Source organism: Eulemur rufifrons, chromosome 13 (assembly GCF_041146395.1).
Source record: "Eulemur rufifrons isolate Redbay chromosome 13, OSU_ERuf_1, whole genome shotgun sequence".
Taxonomy (NCBI): domain Eukaryota; kingdom Metazoa; phylum Chordata; class Mammalia; order Primates; family Lemuridae; genus Eulemur; species Eulemur rufifrons.
This window is the reverse complement of record NC_090995.1, coordinates 14,696,888-14,714,407: the sequence shown is the minus strand read 5'-3', so window position 1 is coordinate 14,714,407 and position 17,520 is coordinate 14,696,888. Positions and strand designations below refer to the sequence as shown.

Sequence of the window (17,520 nt, the reverse complement as noted above, 5' to 3'; positions counted from 1 at the left end):
CGATCATAGCTCACTGCAGCCTCCAACTCCTGAGCTCACGCGATCCTCCTGCCTCAGCCTCCCTAGTGGCTGGGACGAACGGCACACAAATCAACTTTTTAACCAAGGTTTCTTTCCAGGGAATCATTACTCATGAAATCTTACATGGTTAATTCTTCATGAGAGAGGAATAGAGCCCATGACCTAATTTGGAATGGCCTTTACTGGAACTGGGGTATATGGATTTTCACCCCAACATGATAGAAAATCTTTTCCGCCAACTGTCAACGGCTTTTGATGATTTGGGTAGACATCTAAGTTTCTATACTAGGAGGAAAAAACTGTTTGGAAATGTAACTGCTTCACTTCATCTAATATCAAATGTTTCAATCGTGTTATTAAATTTTCAAAGGTTTAAAACAACAGTGACTCAGAAAATGAGGTGCCGCCTTATCAGTGAATAATTTTTCATATGTAGTATGTTACTATTATCATGGGTGTGTTGTTTAAAGACTGCTTATCTTTTAAAATTATACACAAATGTTTCCAGGTGAAACGATATGATTCTGATATTTTCATTAAAATAATTTGGGAAGGGAACACAGGAGTAGAGAGGAAATAAGATTGACAGTAAGTTAAGAATCATTGAAGCTCAGTTACAAGGACATGGGAGCTTCATTATATTAGTCTTTTTCCTTGCAAATGTTTAAAATTTCCCATAATGAAAGGGTTTTAAAATTTTGATGTTACCGACAATGTGTAGAGAAATGGCCCATAATTTTCTCTATGTATAGTATTTTCATCATTCAAGTTTTAGCTTAGATCTAAACCTCAGGAAAAATACACACACAATTCTATAGGTATAACTGGAGAGTAACTTGATTTGGTGGAATCTCTTCTGAATGCCACAAGAAATGCTGTTATTTATATTTAATCCTCTTACTCAATTCCATTTTGTTTTATTATGAAACATAAAATTCTACTTCTTTTTAGTAATTTTTAAAGATAAAAATTTATGATTTTTTTTTTTTTGCAGTTAGCTCAGAATTAAATGCCAGTACAGGATTAAGATTTAAAATAATACTTTAGTAAAACAAAATAAAGTTAAGGTTATCAAACCATAGGCATATTTCTTTCATTAAGAAAAAGAAAGCATCTCATGTCATTGTCAACCAATGACAACAGTATCTGTGAGCATTGCACACTCAATAAGGTCAAAACCAACCCAAACATCTTCGCTTAAAAGCCAACTCTCCTTCCTGTCTTCCCTGTTTATCTCAAGCAAATCACTCTTTTCAGTTGCAGCCTCAAAATGTTGACGTAATCCATAATCTCCTTCTCACTTCTAAATGATGCCACCAAATCGTTTCCACGTCCAGTAGATTCTTTGAAATACTTCTCCCTCTCTCTTCCCTCTCTCTCCAACCTTCCCAAGGCAGGTAAGATTCCCTTGATACGAACAGATGCTTCCTTGTTCTCTGCCAGCATTTATCAGAGTTGGTAATTTTACCTAGCTCCCCAAAACTGTAAGTTCTGAAAGAACAGGTTTTATGCCTGCTTTGCTCTTCACGACAGTCCCAGGACTTAGGACAGTGTCTGGCACAATTAGACTTTCAAGGAAGTAAGGAAGAAAGACGACAAAAGGTGGGAGGAAGGGGAAACGGGAGGGAGGGAGGGAGGAACTGAGGAGGTAGACTACTATGGGAGGAAGGACAAAGGAGGAAGGGATTCTTTTCATTCCATTCCATTCCTCTCTCACTACCTAAAATCATGAACTTGGGATTCTTTGGACCTTAAAATTATCTAATACAACCTTTTTCAACTCCTCCAATGCATACACAATCAAAACCTCAATACTCTGAAAAACTCCCACCCAGCTGTCGTCCAACTATGTTTGATTTGCTGCCATAACACTAAATTCACTACCTCACAAAGCAATTCATTCCATTGGCAAGGAACCCACATTACTTGAAAGTTTTTCCCCCAAATGAAGCCAAAGCTTCCCTCTCTGTAGTTTCCACTCTCTGGTCCTAATCCTAGAGCCTGAAAACACACACACACACACACACACACACACACACACACAGCCAATTTTTCTTCCAGAAGAGAGCGGTACCTGTTTTTGAATGCTAAGATAATCACCATGTATCTGTTGAGTCTACCCATCTGGAAGTTAAACATATAAACTATTTCTCATGAGGTGGTTCTGAGTTATTTGGTCATTTTGGTCAGTTTCTTTAGCACATGTTCCTTTAGTCATTATCTCAAAGTGCGGTTTCCAGAACTGACAATAGCATTTAAGTGTGGTTGAACCACTGTAATTAAATGACTGGTGCTCAGACAAAACAGATACACCCTCCCATTTCTCACCCCCCATTCTAAAAATTTTGTTTAATAATATATTGACAAAATTGGCTGATAGTCTATAATTGCCATAGCTTTTTTTTTTTTTTCATCTGTGGCTATATGTTCTACTTGTAGATAAATTAGACTTCTAGCTTATTTCTTTATCTCTAAGATAGCCCTCACTTACGTACCAAGTCAATACTCTTCGAATAGGGGCTTAATCTATCATTTACTCCAGTCAAAATTGATAACTGATTCCAATGCCCACAATTCAAATCAATGAATTACCAAATTTTATTGGAAAGACCTTACAAATCCCCCCACTTCCACTCTTTCGTTTTGCAAATTCCCGTAAAGTGGTCTCCGGAGCTCTCTCACTAGAAAAAGATTGAGGTACATCCTTCCATTCCACTAAGTCTGAGCATAATATACCTGAACTCATTGTCATTTCATCGCAAGTATTTCCAATTTACTCTTCTTATTACCTGTACATCTTGCACTGGTATATAAATTTCTGAGGACATAAATAGCATCCCCAACCCTGTTCTATATTATATCCTCCTGAGAATTACTGAACATCTTCCTCCATAACTCCTCCTTTTGTATGGCATATTCATTATCCTGTAGAGCATCTAGTTTAGCATTGATATGGGAAAATTGAGTTTCAATTTAAAAACCATGACCACTACGGTCAAACTCATGTAGTTTCATGAAAGGCATCTTTGCATTCTTTCTCTTCACTGGAGATCCTTTATCTAGTGAAGCTGCAAGCTAAAATAAAACCCCAAAGTCCCTTCCTTCAGTACATCTGCGTGAGCCAACCCTTCTATTCTCATTGCTCAAGTGCCACAGCATGGCATCAGTCCCTCCCCAGTTAAACCCCAACATCTGTCTACACACGTCCACCAACACACACCTCTGCTCCAGCCAGACTGACGATGCCTACGCTTCCCCCAAATATGACCACAGTTTCCACATTAGGTCCCGTCCAGCCTTCAGAGACCAGACCACCAACTTTCTATCGCTTCATCTCAGAGCCTTAAAACTTTTAAAAATATATGTTGCTTCATTGTATACATCATGCTTCATTTAACTTGGGTTTATAGATTTATTTCGGAATTTGTCCTGAAAAGTGTAAATGTCTTAAGGGCAAGAAACATTTCCCCTTTTTTGAAATACTGTCCGTGCCTGACAAAGTGCTCTGCAAACAGCAGAGACTAAAAATATGGTTAAAAGTGCAGCTGACGGAACTGAGAATGTTTGCAAAGAATCAGAGTCAATCCCCAAATTTATAAGTAAAATATTGGGGAAATATATACACAAATGATAAATAGACAGAGATAGATGTCTGTGAAACTAAAACATTGCCAGTTCCAAGGACAACGAAGCACCAAATTTTCCTCTCAACCAATGAAGTCGGAGAACTAATGAACTCCATGGCAGAAGGAAAGATAAAATCATACTAAATCTCTTCATCTCAGAAATAAATTGGATTAATTGTAGGTCCTTTCCAATAAGAACATTCTACAAAATAACAAACAAAAAAATACATGTGACGGTATTTCCACCAAATCTTTTGCTTCTATGCCTTTTCATAGTTAAGTATGGCCATGCATCTATATGCATTTATATTCATCTTACTCCAGGGAAGAACATTAGGACTTGTTTTTCTAATGACGTGTTGTTATTTTTATGTATGATTGAACGCATGATTTATGTATAAATTTAAAGTGATTTTGAAGTCTGGGCAAGCATATTTGCTACATTGTCAGCAATTAAAACAAAGACCTTAAAGCTCTATCTAAATCAAATTTTGACCTAGTAAATTAAAAGACACAACCATCATCACAACAAGTAACAGCGCTTTCAGAAACTGAACCAGAGCTGAGCTTCATCTGTGTTATTACTATTTACAATAACCACCCTTTATTGATATTTTCATATGCCACCCGTTCTATATTTCTCCTATTTTCATAATTAACCCTGTGCAGTTACTACGCTCATCCTTATTGTAAGTGTAAGGAGAGGGAAGCTCTGACTTCAGTGACTGCCCAAGTACATACAAAGAGGAAACACAGAATTAGGATTCAAACTCAGGACCCAGGTCCATCTACCTCCAACTCTTGGGTTCAGTGTCTGCCACATGACACATCTTTTTAAAATAAGGTTTGGGCAGCAAAGGAAAGGGTGCAAAAGAAAAAACCCAAGATTTGTTGCGTAGATATTACTTCCTAGAATGGATGAGTGAATAAATACATAGATGATAGATAATTACATAGAGAGAGTTATATTTAAAGCTTATAACTGCAATATATAAAAGCTAATAAAGCAAGATAGAGTTTATCACCATTTTATAGAGATATAACATGTTAATTAACATGCCCAACATCACCCACCTAGAAATTTTGGGACAGGGACTGAAATGGTTTTCTTGCCATGTTTCCAAATGCTCCCGCTCTGCACTCCACCGCACAACCTCGTGAGTGACAAAGGAAGGTGAAAATAATCTAAAGCCATTTGGCCCGAAAGCCAAAAATGGCAAAAAATCTGTGTTCAGCTGACATCCCTACATTTCAGTAAAACTAGTTCAGAAGAAAAGAAAAATGTGCTGTTAGTACAAATACATTAAAAATAACAGTCATGAGGATTCCATTCTTATATTAAATAGTGCAAGAACACATTCATTTCAGAAAAGGATGTATTCATATGCACCATATTTTATGAGAATTTGCAGATTTTAAAAGGCATAATATTGCCTAGTTGCCAGGATTTTTTCCACTTAGCATCCTTCAGCTCTGTATCGAAGATTCTGGAAAACACTTTCACCACTTTATGAACCATATGCAGAGTTTGATCCTTCTCCAATTTTTTTTTTTTTTCCATTTGTTATTATCATCATCAGGGAGGATTACATCTCATCGACTGAGCTGCTAGAATGAAAATTTCAGTTTGGAGGAGAGCCGATTTCTTTTTTGAAAAAAAAAAAAAAACTTAGCTGCTTCAGGCAACAGTCCTTTTGATCTGCTCATTAACACTTTTCAAATGTTCGAGTGATGTGGGCATTCTTTGCGCTAAAAAATGTCAGCACTGGAGGCTGCAGCCAGCTTGATGCAATCATATGTTCCGATATTCAGAGAAGAGTGAAAAGAACTGTCAACATTGCATTGCCTTGGATTTTAAAAAAAAAGATACTGTACAATGACTGTAGACCAAGTAGTATTTCAGAACTGATTCTTGCCAGCGACAAAAAGAAATGCCCAATTTATCAGCAATGTCCTCTAAGTGCCTAGGAGCCCACAGACAATAGAGAAATCATTCTTAGTGCTTATAAAAATTTGTCTAAAATATACGTGGGTCTTCCTTTCATTCTCCCTTTTGTTTTTAATAAGATCAGAGAATAAGTATAGTGCCTTTCTTCTGAAGTACGTAAACACAAAATTCTCTTATTAGTATATTAGTACCTGGGAAGTCCTTCTTTTCTGAACCCTGCAAAGTTAGATGCTTTCAACATCCAGACCAAAATATGGTCCAGGTTATCTGCTTTTTTTCCCTCCTTTACAAACTCATCAATGATCGAAGAATCCTCCTTTGAACAAATAAGTAACTAGCCTGAAATCTGGACAATAAATATAATTTAAAATGCCAAATGTGGACTGGAAAAAAACAGTGAGAGAAAGGATTCGGCTGGTAGTTAAGTAAAGGTGCTGCTGTCAGAGCAAATAAGCCAAGACCAAGAAGAGTTTGAGACCCTGTTTCATCAATGATGCTCTGTTGGAAAACATCACCATGAAAGCAGCGCGACCTAGCATCACACTCTACTTCAAGGAGGCAAGCAAACATAAATCATTCTAATTAATGGTGCAAGGAAGGCATATTAAAATTTAAATTACTTCCGTTTTATTGTGCATTCCACACACACACAAAAAAAATAAAATAAAATCAGTCTGCTCTCAGAGTAACTCAATAAAGGCACCAGGAGCCCTCCTCAACGATAAAACACAAGTGCAATACAGAAGCATTATTACCATTTAGACAAGAACAGCACAGCTGTTGCTGGCTAAGAAAATGATTCTAGAGAGCTCCAGTTAGATCTACCCTCATCACCAAAGCTCAGCTTACTTAGCAAATCGGGCTTTAAAAAGATAACTTTTTAAATGGTTTTTTTCAGTTAAGATTCAGGGGGACAGGGGGTGGGGGGAGGGGATGGGTGTATACCTACATGATGAGTGTAATGCTCACTGTCTGGGGAATGGACACGCTTGAAGCTCTGACTCGGGGGGATGGGCAGGACATGGGCAATATATACAACCTGAACTTTTGTACCCCCATGATAAGCTGAAATAAATAATACAAAAAAAAGATTTATGAAATAAATCAAGGCTAACCACCTCGGTAACCTTACATCTACAATTCTATGGAGTGTCTGGTTCTCCCAATGATGCAGCTATAGGACTGTCATTTCTGCTATCCTGATGGGTAAAACCAATCTGCCATAAACTCAACATATCCTCTAAGACCAGGGTCCCTAATGCCCAGGCCATGGACCGTTAGCCTGCTAGGAACCAGGTCACCCAGCAGGAGGTGAGCAGAAGACAAGCCAGGGCAGCTTCATCCCTATTTACAGCCGCTCCCCATCACTGCATCACCGCCCAAGCTCCACCTCCCATCTGATCAGACGTGGCATTAGATTCTGCATTATGGTGAGTTGCATAATTACTTCATTAGGTATTGCAATGTCATCATAACAGAAATAAAGTGCACAATGAATGTAATGAGCTTGAATTATTCCAAAACCATCCATTCCCACCCCACCCCCGGTCCGTGGTACAACTTTCTTCCATGACGCTGGTCCCTGCTGCCAAAAAGGTTGGGGACTGTTGCTCTAAGCTAAACAGTGATGAAAACATCTGTACTTTCTGATCTCTCACTCTTAATTCAATACAGGGTAAGTTGATTTAACCCCTCCTCCCCAGCCTTTTTTAAGCTAAGGAAAAAGGAAGGATGCTGCTGATATCTTTGTTAAGGAAAAGCAGTCATAGAGGATGGATGTGGGGACATTCAATGAACAGGATACAGACTCCTAAACAGATGGTAAGAAATAATGTCACATAAAAAATGGGAACTTTTCCCCTTACGGAACAGTTTGCAAACTCAACATTCACTAATGGTAGTGCCTAAAAATTCAACGTTACACGAGGGCTCTTCCATTACAAGTATTACAAGATACAGTTCTCTGTCTGTCATTGGTTTGGGTTTCTACTTTTGCGTGGAAATCCTGGGCACAGAGAGGACACTATCTTCAACATTTTAAATTATGTCATCTCTTTATTTCATCCTTGAAAATGCTCCTTAAGATGAACTGAAACATTTAAAATTATAAAACAGTCTCATATTAAAAGCAGCTTGGGTGACCAGATATTTTATAGCAGGGTTTTTTTTTTCTTAACACTTTTTATTCTATGCCCCTCTTTGGCAGTAGGGTGAAGTTATGGATCACTTCCCATAATAATTATGCTAAATTAAAATACATAGGATTTAAAGGACCCCAATTATACTGAAATATAATTGTCAAACCTATTTAAAAAACTGACAAAGAAATATATGTTTCTTTATTCATTAAATAATAAAATGTTGCAATAGGTCTAGTAACTATCATAATTTTGAAGTAGTGATGCTTGTAAAAGACATCTCAAAAATAGCTGAACTATAAATGTGACGTAGGATATCTGTGATTACTGTTGGTGACAAAGTCTTCAGAACTGCTAATGCTTTTGTGGGCAGGGGCCTGCATTCATCAATGATGGAAATGATAAATTTCAATCAGAAGTAAAAATAAAGGTGTATTTTTTTCCATGCAAATTCACAATCCTCAGGTTAGAAACCCCTGTGGGGTGTATGTAGCAGCAACTAGACAAAAGTTAAATTGCTTCTACTTCAGAGTTTTATTACAACTAAGATATTCTTAGTAGTTGTATCTTATTTCTCATTATATAGGATTACAAAGGCCATCTTTCCTGTTATATATTAAAAAAAAAAACTTTAAGTGAAGTCAATGAAAATCATACAAAGAATGATGATTGTACCATAAATTCCCTCGAGCCTAATACTTCTCCATAGCTGACAGAATATTTTATTATAACTAGCAACAAGGTTTTCTATTTTGAAATTGATTTGCCCTTAAAGAGCTACCAAGTTTCTTAATTTTTAAGAATTAAGATAGGTCAAGAAGGTAACACTGTAACCATTGGATAATGAGTATTTACTGTGTAACACGGCAGGTTTACAATCATGGGAAAATACACACCCTACCTGCCTTCTTAAAATTATTAGTCTATAAGGAAAGGAAGACTCTTAACAAATAACATGAATAATTTTAAATTATAATTTTACCTAAGTATCACCAAAATGGTACTATTTTTCTCATCTGACAGGGTAACTCTTTAAGAACTTTGGCTACAATTTTAATATAAAACATGCTGGAGAAGAAGTTTCTGCCTCTGCTATGCTTCTTTTTTCCTAGTACCAAACTGGTACAGCTAACTCAATATACATCTTAGCTTTGCAAAGTAATTAGTTAAATGTTCAAACTCTCTGCTTTTCTCTGCAGAGTAAAAAAGGCCAATGTCTAGCTTTCAGTGGATTTGATGGTTCAATATCCGAATATGAATGAAATTGTACTGGTTCCTTCTAGCAAATAACATCCTCCTGAGAAAGCTGTCCATAGATCTCATTGTCAAATGGTGCTAATAACATTCATGCCTTGGACATTCTGAAAAGCATGACTGTTTCTTCCAAAAATTCCTTGAAATTCCTTGTCACTTCAAGAGAATAAGTAAATTCTTCTCAGCGTATAAAGCATGATGCACACTAACTTTACAATTACCCAAAACAAAACGCAAGGGCTATTCTAATTTTAAAGAATGCATATTGCTTTTAGTAGCCTTGGTACCATTGCAAACATTTTAAAGAATATTAATATCGTATTGTCTCCCATCTTACAACCTCTTGTATTCTATGAAAAGTTGAAGGGGTTTTGTTGTTGTTGTTTTCTGTTTTGTAATGAGTTGATCTGGAAACATATCAAGGATTCTCAAAATCAATAACCTTAAGCAGTGATTCCCAATTCTGGGGAATATCGGAATATTCAGAAGATAAGTCAGTTTCTTATTGCTGCTATAACCAATTGTCATACACTTGGTGGCTTAGAACAACAGAAACTTTTTTTTTTTTTTAATACTTCTGGAGGGCAGGAGTCTAAAATGAGTCTCGCAGGGTTAAGAGTCAGGTGTTAGCAAAGCCGGCTCTTTCTGCAGGCTCCAGGGGTTATATGTTTCCCTTTTCCAGCTCTGGTGTCTGCCAGCATCCCTTTGATTGTGGCTGCATCACTCCAATGTCTGCCTCTATGGTCACACCACCTTCTCCCCTTCTATCGTCTAATTTCCCCGTGTCCTTCTTATTAAGACAAGGATTGCATTGAGGACTCCCCTAGATCACCCTGCATCATCTCCCAGTCTCAAAATCCTTACTTTAATCACATTCACAAAGTCTCTTTTACTCTATCAAGTCACAGTCTCAGGTTCCAGGGATGAAGACCTGGATCTTTAAAAACCACAGGGAGCTTTTCCAAACTGCACTGCCGGCCGGAGACACCTCACCCTACCCACCCCTGCCCTCCCAGGGAGAATCACCAATATCGGAATCCCGGCAGCGGCTGCTCTGAGGGTTCTTCTGTTATGTGAAGCGGAGAAATAAAATAAAACTGGAGGATCACTGTCTAAAAGATAAGTTACATTGTCATCACCGCGTCACTGATTAGATGTCTGTGAAATTTTAATCTCTGAAAGTGAAACATTCAATCATTTCATAAAGTAGGATTTAAGCTTTCATATTTCAGTATTTAATAAAATGTAAAGTGACTGAATGAGGAGCATGTGACAGATATTGAGGCCCCTGTTCAGGGCTTTTTTTCGCGCTATCTTGATAGGAGCTCCGGAGCGCATGGTGCCCACGGAGAGGAACAGCTGACAAGATCGAAACGTGCCCGAGCATAGACATCTTAAGCTGTTCAGTCATGTTTCGGTTGGAAGATTAGATTTAAATATTTACCAGGAGTTCTTAAAACACATTCAAGCAAAAAGAAATCTGTACAACACCAAGCTGAAATAGATGCATTTCATTTTCCATTAAATAGTTATACCCCTGGCGATGACAGATAGTCAAAGTCACACTCATCCCTAATAATTTGCTAAGGATTATTTCACTGGCCACATTCTCCTTTCTGCACTGAACAAATATTTCTGTAAAAGGAACAAAATAAGATAAAATGCGCTGCAGCGGTACTGCAACACCTTCTGAAATACTCAAGGTCCTTCTTCACAGGGTTATGGTCCCACTTCCCCATTTTTCCCACATTATCTCTTCATTTTTCTCTAGCCCTGCGGTCCCCAAGCCTCAGGCTGCAGACCGGTACCCGCCTGTGGCCTGTTAGGAACCGGCCACAGGGCAGGAGGTGAGCAGCAGGTGAGCGAGCAAAGCTTCATCCGTATTTACAGCCGCTCCCCATCACTCACATCACCACCTGGGCTGCCTCCTGCCCGATCAGCAGCAGCGTTAGATTCTGCATTATGGTGAGTTGTGTAATTAGTTCATTATATATTACAATGTCATAATAACAGAAATAAAGTGCATAATAAATATAATTCGCTTGAACCATCCCTAAACCATCTGCCCACCCCCAGTCCCTGGAAAAACTGTCTTCCATGCAACCGGTCCCCGGTGACAAAAGGGTTGGGGACCGCTGCTCTGGCCCACTTGCTTCCAGCTCAAGATTCCAACTATCCAAACTCGGCTCAGGCCACACCTAGGGTGCACCGTCTGTCACTGGTTTCCATTTCAATTGCTGATGGAACTCCACTGGATGCAGCCGTGAATAATTCCTCCCGGGACCAGACCTCAGCACTACTTTAAAGCAAGCAAAGCTTCTCTCCCATGATTAGATTGACCGGATCTCTCCAGTGGCTTCTCATCCTCCCTGGGATGAGGTCAGACTTCCTACAAGATGTAGGAGGCCCTCCCTTTGGGGTCCATGCTGAAACCCAAACTGCCTTTCACCGTTGCCTCCCCTGGCACGTGGGCTCTCAGCCTTGCACTTCCCAAAGCGTAACTCACAATCCCACGTGCATTTCTTCTGAACCGGCCCTCGTCAACTGCCAGCATCTTATTCGCCACTCAAAATTCAGTTTGGGGACATACACTCAGTTAGGTCTCTCCAAAATGCTCCCTTTAGTCTCTAGCAAATCTCTCCTCCTTTATGCTCCTGCTGGTCCTTCACACATACTGCTCCTGGGGCGTTCACGACCCTGCATGTACACTTCTTTGCCCACATTTCTGTGTTTCCAGATTAAAATGTGAATTTCCATATCATACCGTAGGCGTTTGTGTATCCTCTGTTCCTAGCACAGTACTGACACCTACTAGATAATCAATACATATTTGCCAAGGACTGGCTCCAGAATCTTGCCTCTACCTTCTCCCTGCTTTAAAACCTACTTTAGGAAACTTTTGTCAAGATTCAGTTGCACATAGATATAAATATAAATTCATACTCAGGCCGAGCTGCTCTTCATCTATATTTCTAAGTGTAAAAGAAAGGTGGTCCTCTCTATTGATAAGTTCAGGAAATTAAGAAGCGTTCAGGATGTTTCGCAGGGTAGAAAGCCTTTGACATCTTGACATCACACCGCTAAAGGGGCCCCTCTATCCCTTTGTAGAAAGGTAACTCCAGGATTTGACATCAGCCACTAATGTCACCACCTAATGACTGGATCCCTCTATAGTATCAAAAACGATGGTCAAAACTCGTATTTGAGCACAGCTAGCAACCTCCCAAAGCAGCCCATTTCAGCTTTTGCACGTGTCTTTTTAGAAATCATACACTTTGACACTTTTTGATCCCTCTGGTCAATACTAAATGAAACTGCCAAGTAACGGAGGAAGTTTAAATCCAACCCCTGCGAGGTTTAAATTAAAAAACCAAGGAGCACAAATCGTGTTAGGGCACCTTTATGCTTTTTAATTTAAGACTCGAGAAGGCCGGCCACTTTAAAATAGCCATATCTAAGATAATCAAGATTACAACAGGAAACGGTCGGATCGTAAATCGCTGTGGCAGGAAACTGATTAGTTCAGCAAGGAGACAGGATGCTCCTTGTCGCTGGCTGTTGTCGGAGTTAATTCTGTGCCTCCTCCGTGGGCCAACTGCTCGGAGAGGAAGGATTGTAAAGTTGCCTCTTGAAAGCAAACTGAAGTACAATGAATAATAAATGCGGGGACAACATAGAGCCCTGCCTCAAATTACAAAGCAGCTCAAATCGGTGAGTGAAGGTGAGAGGGTTAAAACGAAGTCTAGCACAACATGACGATGACCTACACAATAGAAAGTTCTATGGGATGTGCTTATCATAAAAGGAATACTCTAAAAATCAGTAGTGGACATGCTTTGAAAGAGGGCTTTCTCGGGATCATCTTTTCCGTGAGACCTGCACAATCTAAATTGGGTTGCGTGAGATGTGCTGAAATTTATCACTCCATGTTGCACCCTGCAAAGGTGAGTAGAATAACACTCCCACAAAAATGTCTGTCACTTCATTCCCTGGTACTGTGAATAAATTACCTTACATGATCAAAGAGATCTTGCAGATCTGAATAAGGTTAAGGCCTTGAGAAGGGAGGGTACCCTGGATTATGCAGGAGGGTCCAGCTTAATCACCTGGGTCCTTAAAACTGGAGGACCTTTCTTTCCCAGCTGGGCTCAGAGTCGGAGAGAGATGTCATTACAGAAGGATGGTCAAAGAGATGTGACGTTTCGGACTTTGAAGGTAAAGAAAGGAGACCACTGAGGCACGGAATGCGGGTGGCCTCGAGAAGCAGGAAAAGGCAAAGGAATGGAGTCTCCCCTAGAACATTCCCTGCCAACACCTTACAGCCCACGGATGCCCAGCGAGACCTACATCAGAGCTGTGGTCACAACTGTTCGACAATAAAGTGGCATTGCTTTAAGCCAGCAAGCGTGAGGCATTTGTTACAGCAGCGGTAGAGAACTAACACACACCCACACCCCTTCACAGACGTCACACAAACTTGAAAAACGACACAGACTACAGCCACCTGTCATGACCCTAACAATGGCACATGACTTACTTCTAAAATATTTTTCAGAAGCCATCAAAAAAGGTCCTGAAATAGTAAATCCTTCAAAGAGGAAATAAAATATTCAATAAGCACTTAAAAAAAAATGCCCCAACAGGTTATCAACGTCTCTCAATGATTCCAACAGAAAATACCATTCAATTTGCTTGAATTTCTCTTGCACTTGAGTGGAAACATCCTTTATTCTCAACTCTCTCTCCCCTTCTTCTCACAAACCTGATTTGAATGTGGTTTTTTAGATGAAGTTTTTTAATACACTTATTGGCATGCATGTTTTCTAGAATTTATTACAGTGATAAAAACAATTAAAATTCAGTTTGCTAACTGAAACTTCGCTTTTTTTTCAACAATGTGGCATTCGTTCATATTTCAGGCCTTACTTTACATCTTCCTGATTTAAAAAAAAAAAAAAAACGGAATAGAGTTGCAAATCCTTCTTACTCACCACTTTGCAGCAAAGGGGCCAAAACCACCACATCAGAGCGATGCCTACCAGCAGCAGTAACACCAGAATGACGATGATGGCTGCGATCCCGCTGGACTGAAGTCGGCAGAGACAAAAACAACACGGTCAGCAAAGGTGAGGGTCAAATTCCAAATGTGTATTTTTTAAGGGAACACCAGAAAAGAATACAGAAAGCATTCGCGTCAAACGAGAGCTAGTCTTTTAAATTCTTTAAATTCTATAAATTTCTTTATTCTACTCCATATGTTATGTTACGAAAGAATAATAAATACAAAATCTTCTAAAGTGTTGCAAGATCATTTTCCAATGTGTCTGAAAGTAATACAGGAAAACTCACTCCTTGGGGTTAGTTCAGTGCCTGTATTTTGCGTTCCAAGTATAATTACCCCTAGGCAGAATGTAGGCAGAATTCCCCTAGACTTTTTGATGATGGAACACTATTTATTTTATGTAATTAAATAAGATGATGAATATAAAATGTCCCCAAGTAGATTGCAAACCCACAATGGTTCTTGTTGGCAAATGGTACACACACATGGATGCAAGAATGCAGTCTCAGGCATTCGTGTATCGTAAGATTATTCACTGAAGTTCAAGTACAACCTGCACAAGGACCACGCTGGTGTTCTTTCCATTCCTCACACCCTCTGGCTAGAAAATGCCCCTCTTGATTATGCAATTCATAGTTCTCTATACTTTAATCTTCAGCACTTGTCACAATGCAATTAATTAATTATGAGTTTTGTGATTTTTTTTTTTTAATTTCTCTTTTCTGCCATGATTTATTGTGAGCTCTAGGATGTCCAGGGCTAAGTCCAACCTACTTACCACTGTGTACTCCCCACCTGGTGTTTAAAAACTATTCACCGAGAGGATGAACACCAAAGAAATAAGACTGCAAACGTCACAGATACAGAGAGTGTTTGCTGAACTTTCAGTGGCGAGATAGTTTCCAAGGGAACAAGGTGTCTCTCCCAAAGCCCTACTCTCTCTAGGCTCACCAGTAATAATGTTTTGTTCTGTGTGTTTGTTTTGTTTTTTAAAAGGAAAGAATTCAGGGAAGAAAAAAAGAAGGTGGAGTGGAGATAAATACTTAATAGAAATTTCCAGGCAAATTATCTAAGTGTTCTGTTCTTAAAGCCAAAGAGAACAACTCAACGCATACATCAGGCTACTTAGGAAAACACACAAAGTGCATCTTTCTACACAGCTCTCTAAATATTCATGAACTAATCATGCTACTCTCCACAGGCTTAATTACATTAAGCTCTAAACTCTAGGCAAACAGGACTACAACAGGAAAAGAATGTCATAGAGATACATGGAAAACCGTGGTCTCCCATAAGAGAAAGGCTGTGAAACGTATAAATCCTTGATCTCACCTTCAAAAATAAGGTCTTACGTAAGAGACCCCCAATCTGGGACCGTCCACATATGGAATGAATATAATATTCCCCCCCAGACCTTTCCCACACGAGGATCCAGCCACAGCACTCATGGAAACGGCTCGCCATTTGGCTGTGCTATGCAACTTTCAAAAGGGTTCTATGAACATTTGGTTTCCCCTTTTCTTAGAATTCACACCCTGTGTTCAGAAATAAGGACATGCAACTAGAGGCCATGAATCTGCTAAAAATTTAGTTGTTCGCTTGTTCCTTCTCTGCATGTGCCAAGAATAGGAAAATCAGAAAATCACGCTGACAGAATACAAAGTAGATGGGCTAGTCCTGATAGGTAGTTAAAATTCTCGAGTTTTCCCTCAAAAAAATGCCTCTATTGGTAGCACGGACACAACACTATGCCTCTCCAGGTACAAATATGTATTTATTGTGACAATATTATCTCAACCGATTCCAGACTTGGCTCGAAAAATTAAAGCTAAAATACAGACTTTCTAAAGACTGACAGAGCTAACCTTAATCGTATTTAAGGCAGGCACGATGGGGACAAGGGTCAGAGAAGGCAAAGAAGGCAGCCCGACCTTGGCGTGTATGTGTGAGACACAGCCCGTGCACACGCCAAGCCCGGACGTTAGCTCAGTTAACTGGACACAAATGCAGCCTCTCCCATTGTCTTTGTTCTGGCTGCCAGAGGCAGTCATGAAAGACAAATAATTTCATTGTTCACAAAACTTTATAAACAAATAAAGGGAAGGTCAAACCCATTGACTTCAGTCCTGCGGTAGGACACTACAGACTTAAGCATCAGAGGAAGAGAAAGAAGCTGGGTATGATTACAGCTAGATCTACTTCACCGGCAGCAACGAGGCGCTTCTCACGCTTACTTAGACATGCCTCTCCCTACACAGACCGCAGGTCAAAAAAGCCTAGTCGATATTTAACACTCAAATGTCATTTTTCTTGATCTAAGTGGAATAGATAAATCCATACGACTGGAAGCTACCAGTATTATTTATTCATCAAAAAATATTTGATGAGCACCTACTACATACTAGGCAGTTCAATAGGTAGCAACATTAAAATGTTGGACAATTCTTCACCAGGCCCACGGGTTAGTTAGACAAGCCTTAAACACACAATTACAAGCGTGAGGAGTGTGGAAGGTACAACAGAAACAGGCACAAGTGGGGACTGACACAGTCGGGGTTCTGGGAGGGCCTCCCAGAGGATGTCTGAAAAAGGCTGGGGGGCTGGCTTGCGGGGTGGTATGTAGGCAGAATTAGGGGTTTCCTGGAAAAAGAAAAGGACCCCTGTCACAGGAGGATAGAGTTTGAGGGGGTTGAGTGACACCCAAAGAGGATAAACAAATCAAACACAAATTTCCGAAAAGCTGTCTTTCATCATAAAGAGAAGTGGCCATTTGTTGGATTAATGGCCATTTGTTAGATGACCTTTCGAACGATTCTTTTATTGCATCAATTCTTCCCCACAATAGTTCCGAACACGTGGCATTTTCAGATGTCTACAAAGACTTGGCGGGAAGGTTAATTAAGGAGTCCAGTCTGAGACTCCACCCTCCGATGTCAGTCAAGGCTACGAAACCAAAATCCTTTTCAGTGTTAACTGGGGACATCCTAGAACCTTGAGCTTGATGTCAGGGTAGAAGGATCCACACTTTCTTGTCATCCTAGACACATTGAGGTTTTGAATTTCATCTGTACCTCATTTCTTTTCTCCACAAAAAGCCAGTTATACAATCAAAAACTTGACTGTGCCAAATATAACTAAAATTCTCGCTGTACTTGCAAAATAACTATGGAAAAGAAGAATTGGCTGAAAAGTTTCAAAAACTGCACGAATTGTTATTGTTGTAATCTCTCTAGAAATAATGAATCACAACAACTACATTAGGAAAAAAAGAAAAACAGACACAGAGCAGGGGAAATGGGTCTCCACAGTTTTGTTCTCATGAATTTAGAGTTAGGGAAACGAAAAATAGTCATGGAATCAGTGACGATTTCATTTTCTGGATTTTTTTTTTGAAATATTCTATGTCAGGAATTAGCAAACTACGGCCCAAGGGCTAAATCCAATCCATCTATTTTGCAAGACACCCTGTAA

At 39.4% G+C, this 17,520-nt stretch overlaps 1 protein-coding gene across 1 annotated transcript in view; it reads right to left on the bottom strand.

Annotated features, from left to right (window-relative positions):
* ANTXR2 (ANTXR cell adhesion molecule 2) overlaps window positions 1-17,520 on the bottom strand; it is a 117,834-nt gene that overhangs the window by 57,474 nt on the left and 42,840 nt on the right. The window contains exon 12 of the mRNA XM_069485574.1: window positions 13,979-14,074. Coding sequence (XP_069341675.1) covers window positions 13,979-14,074 — 96 coding nt within the window. The remainder of the gene's footprint in view (window positions 1-13,978; window positions 14,075-17,520) is intronic.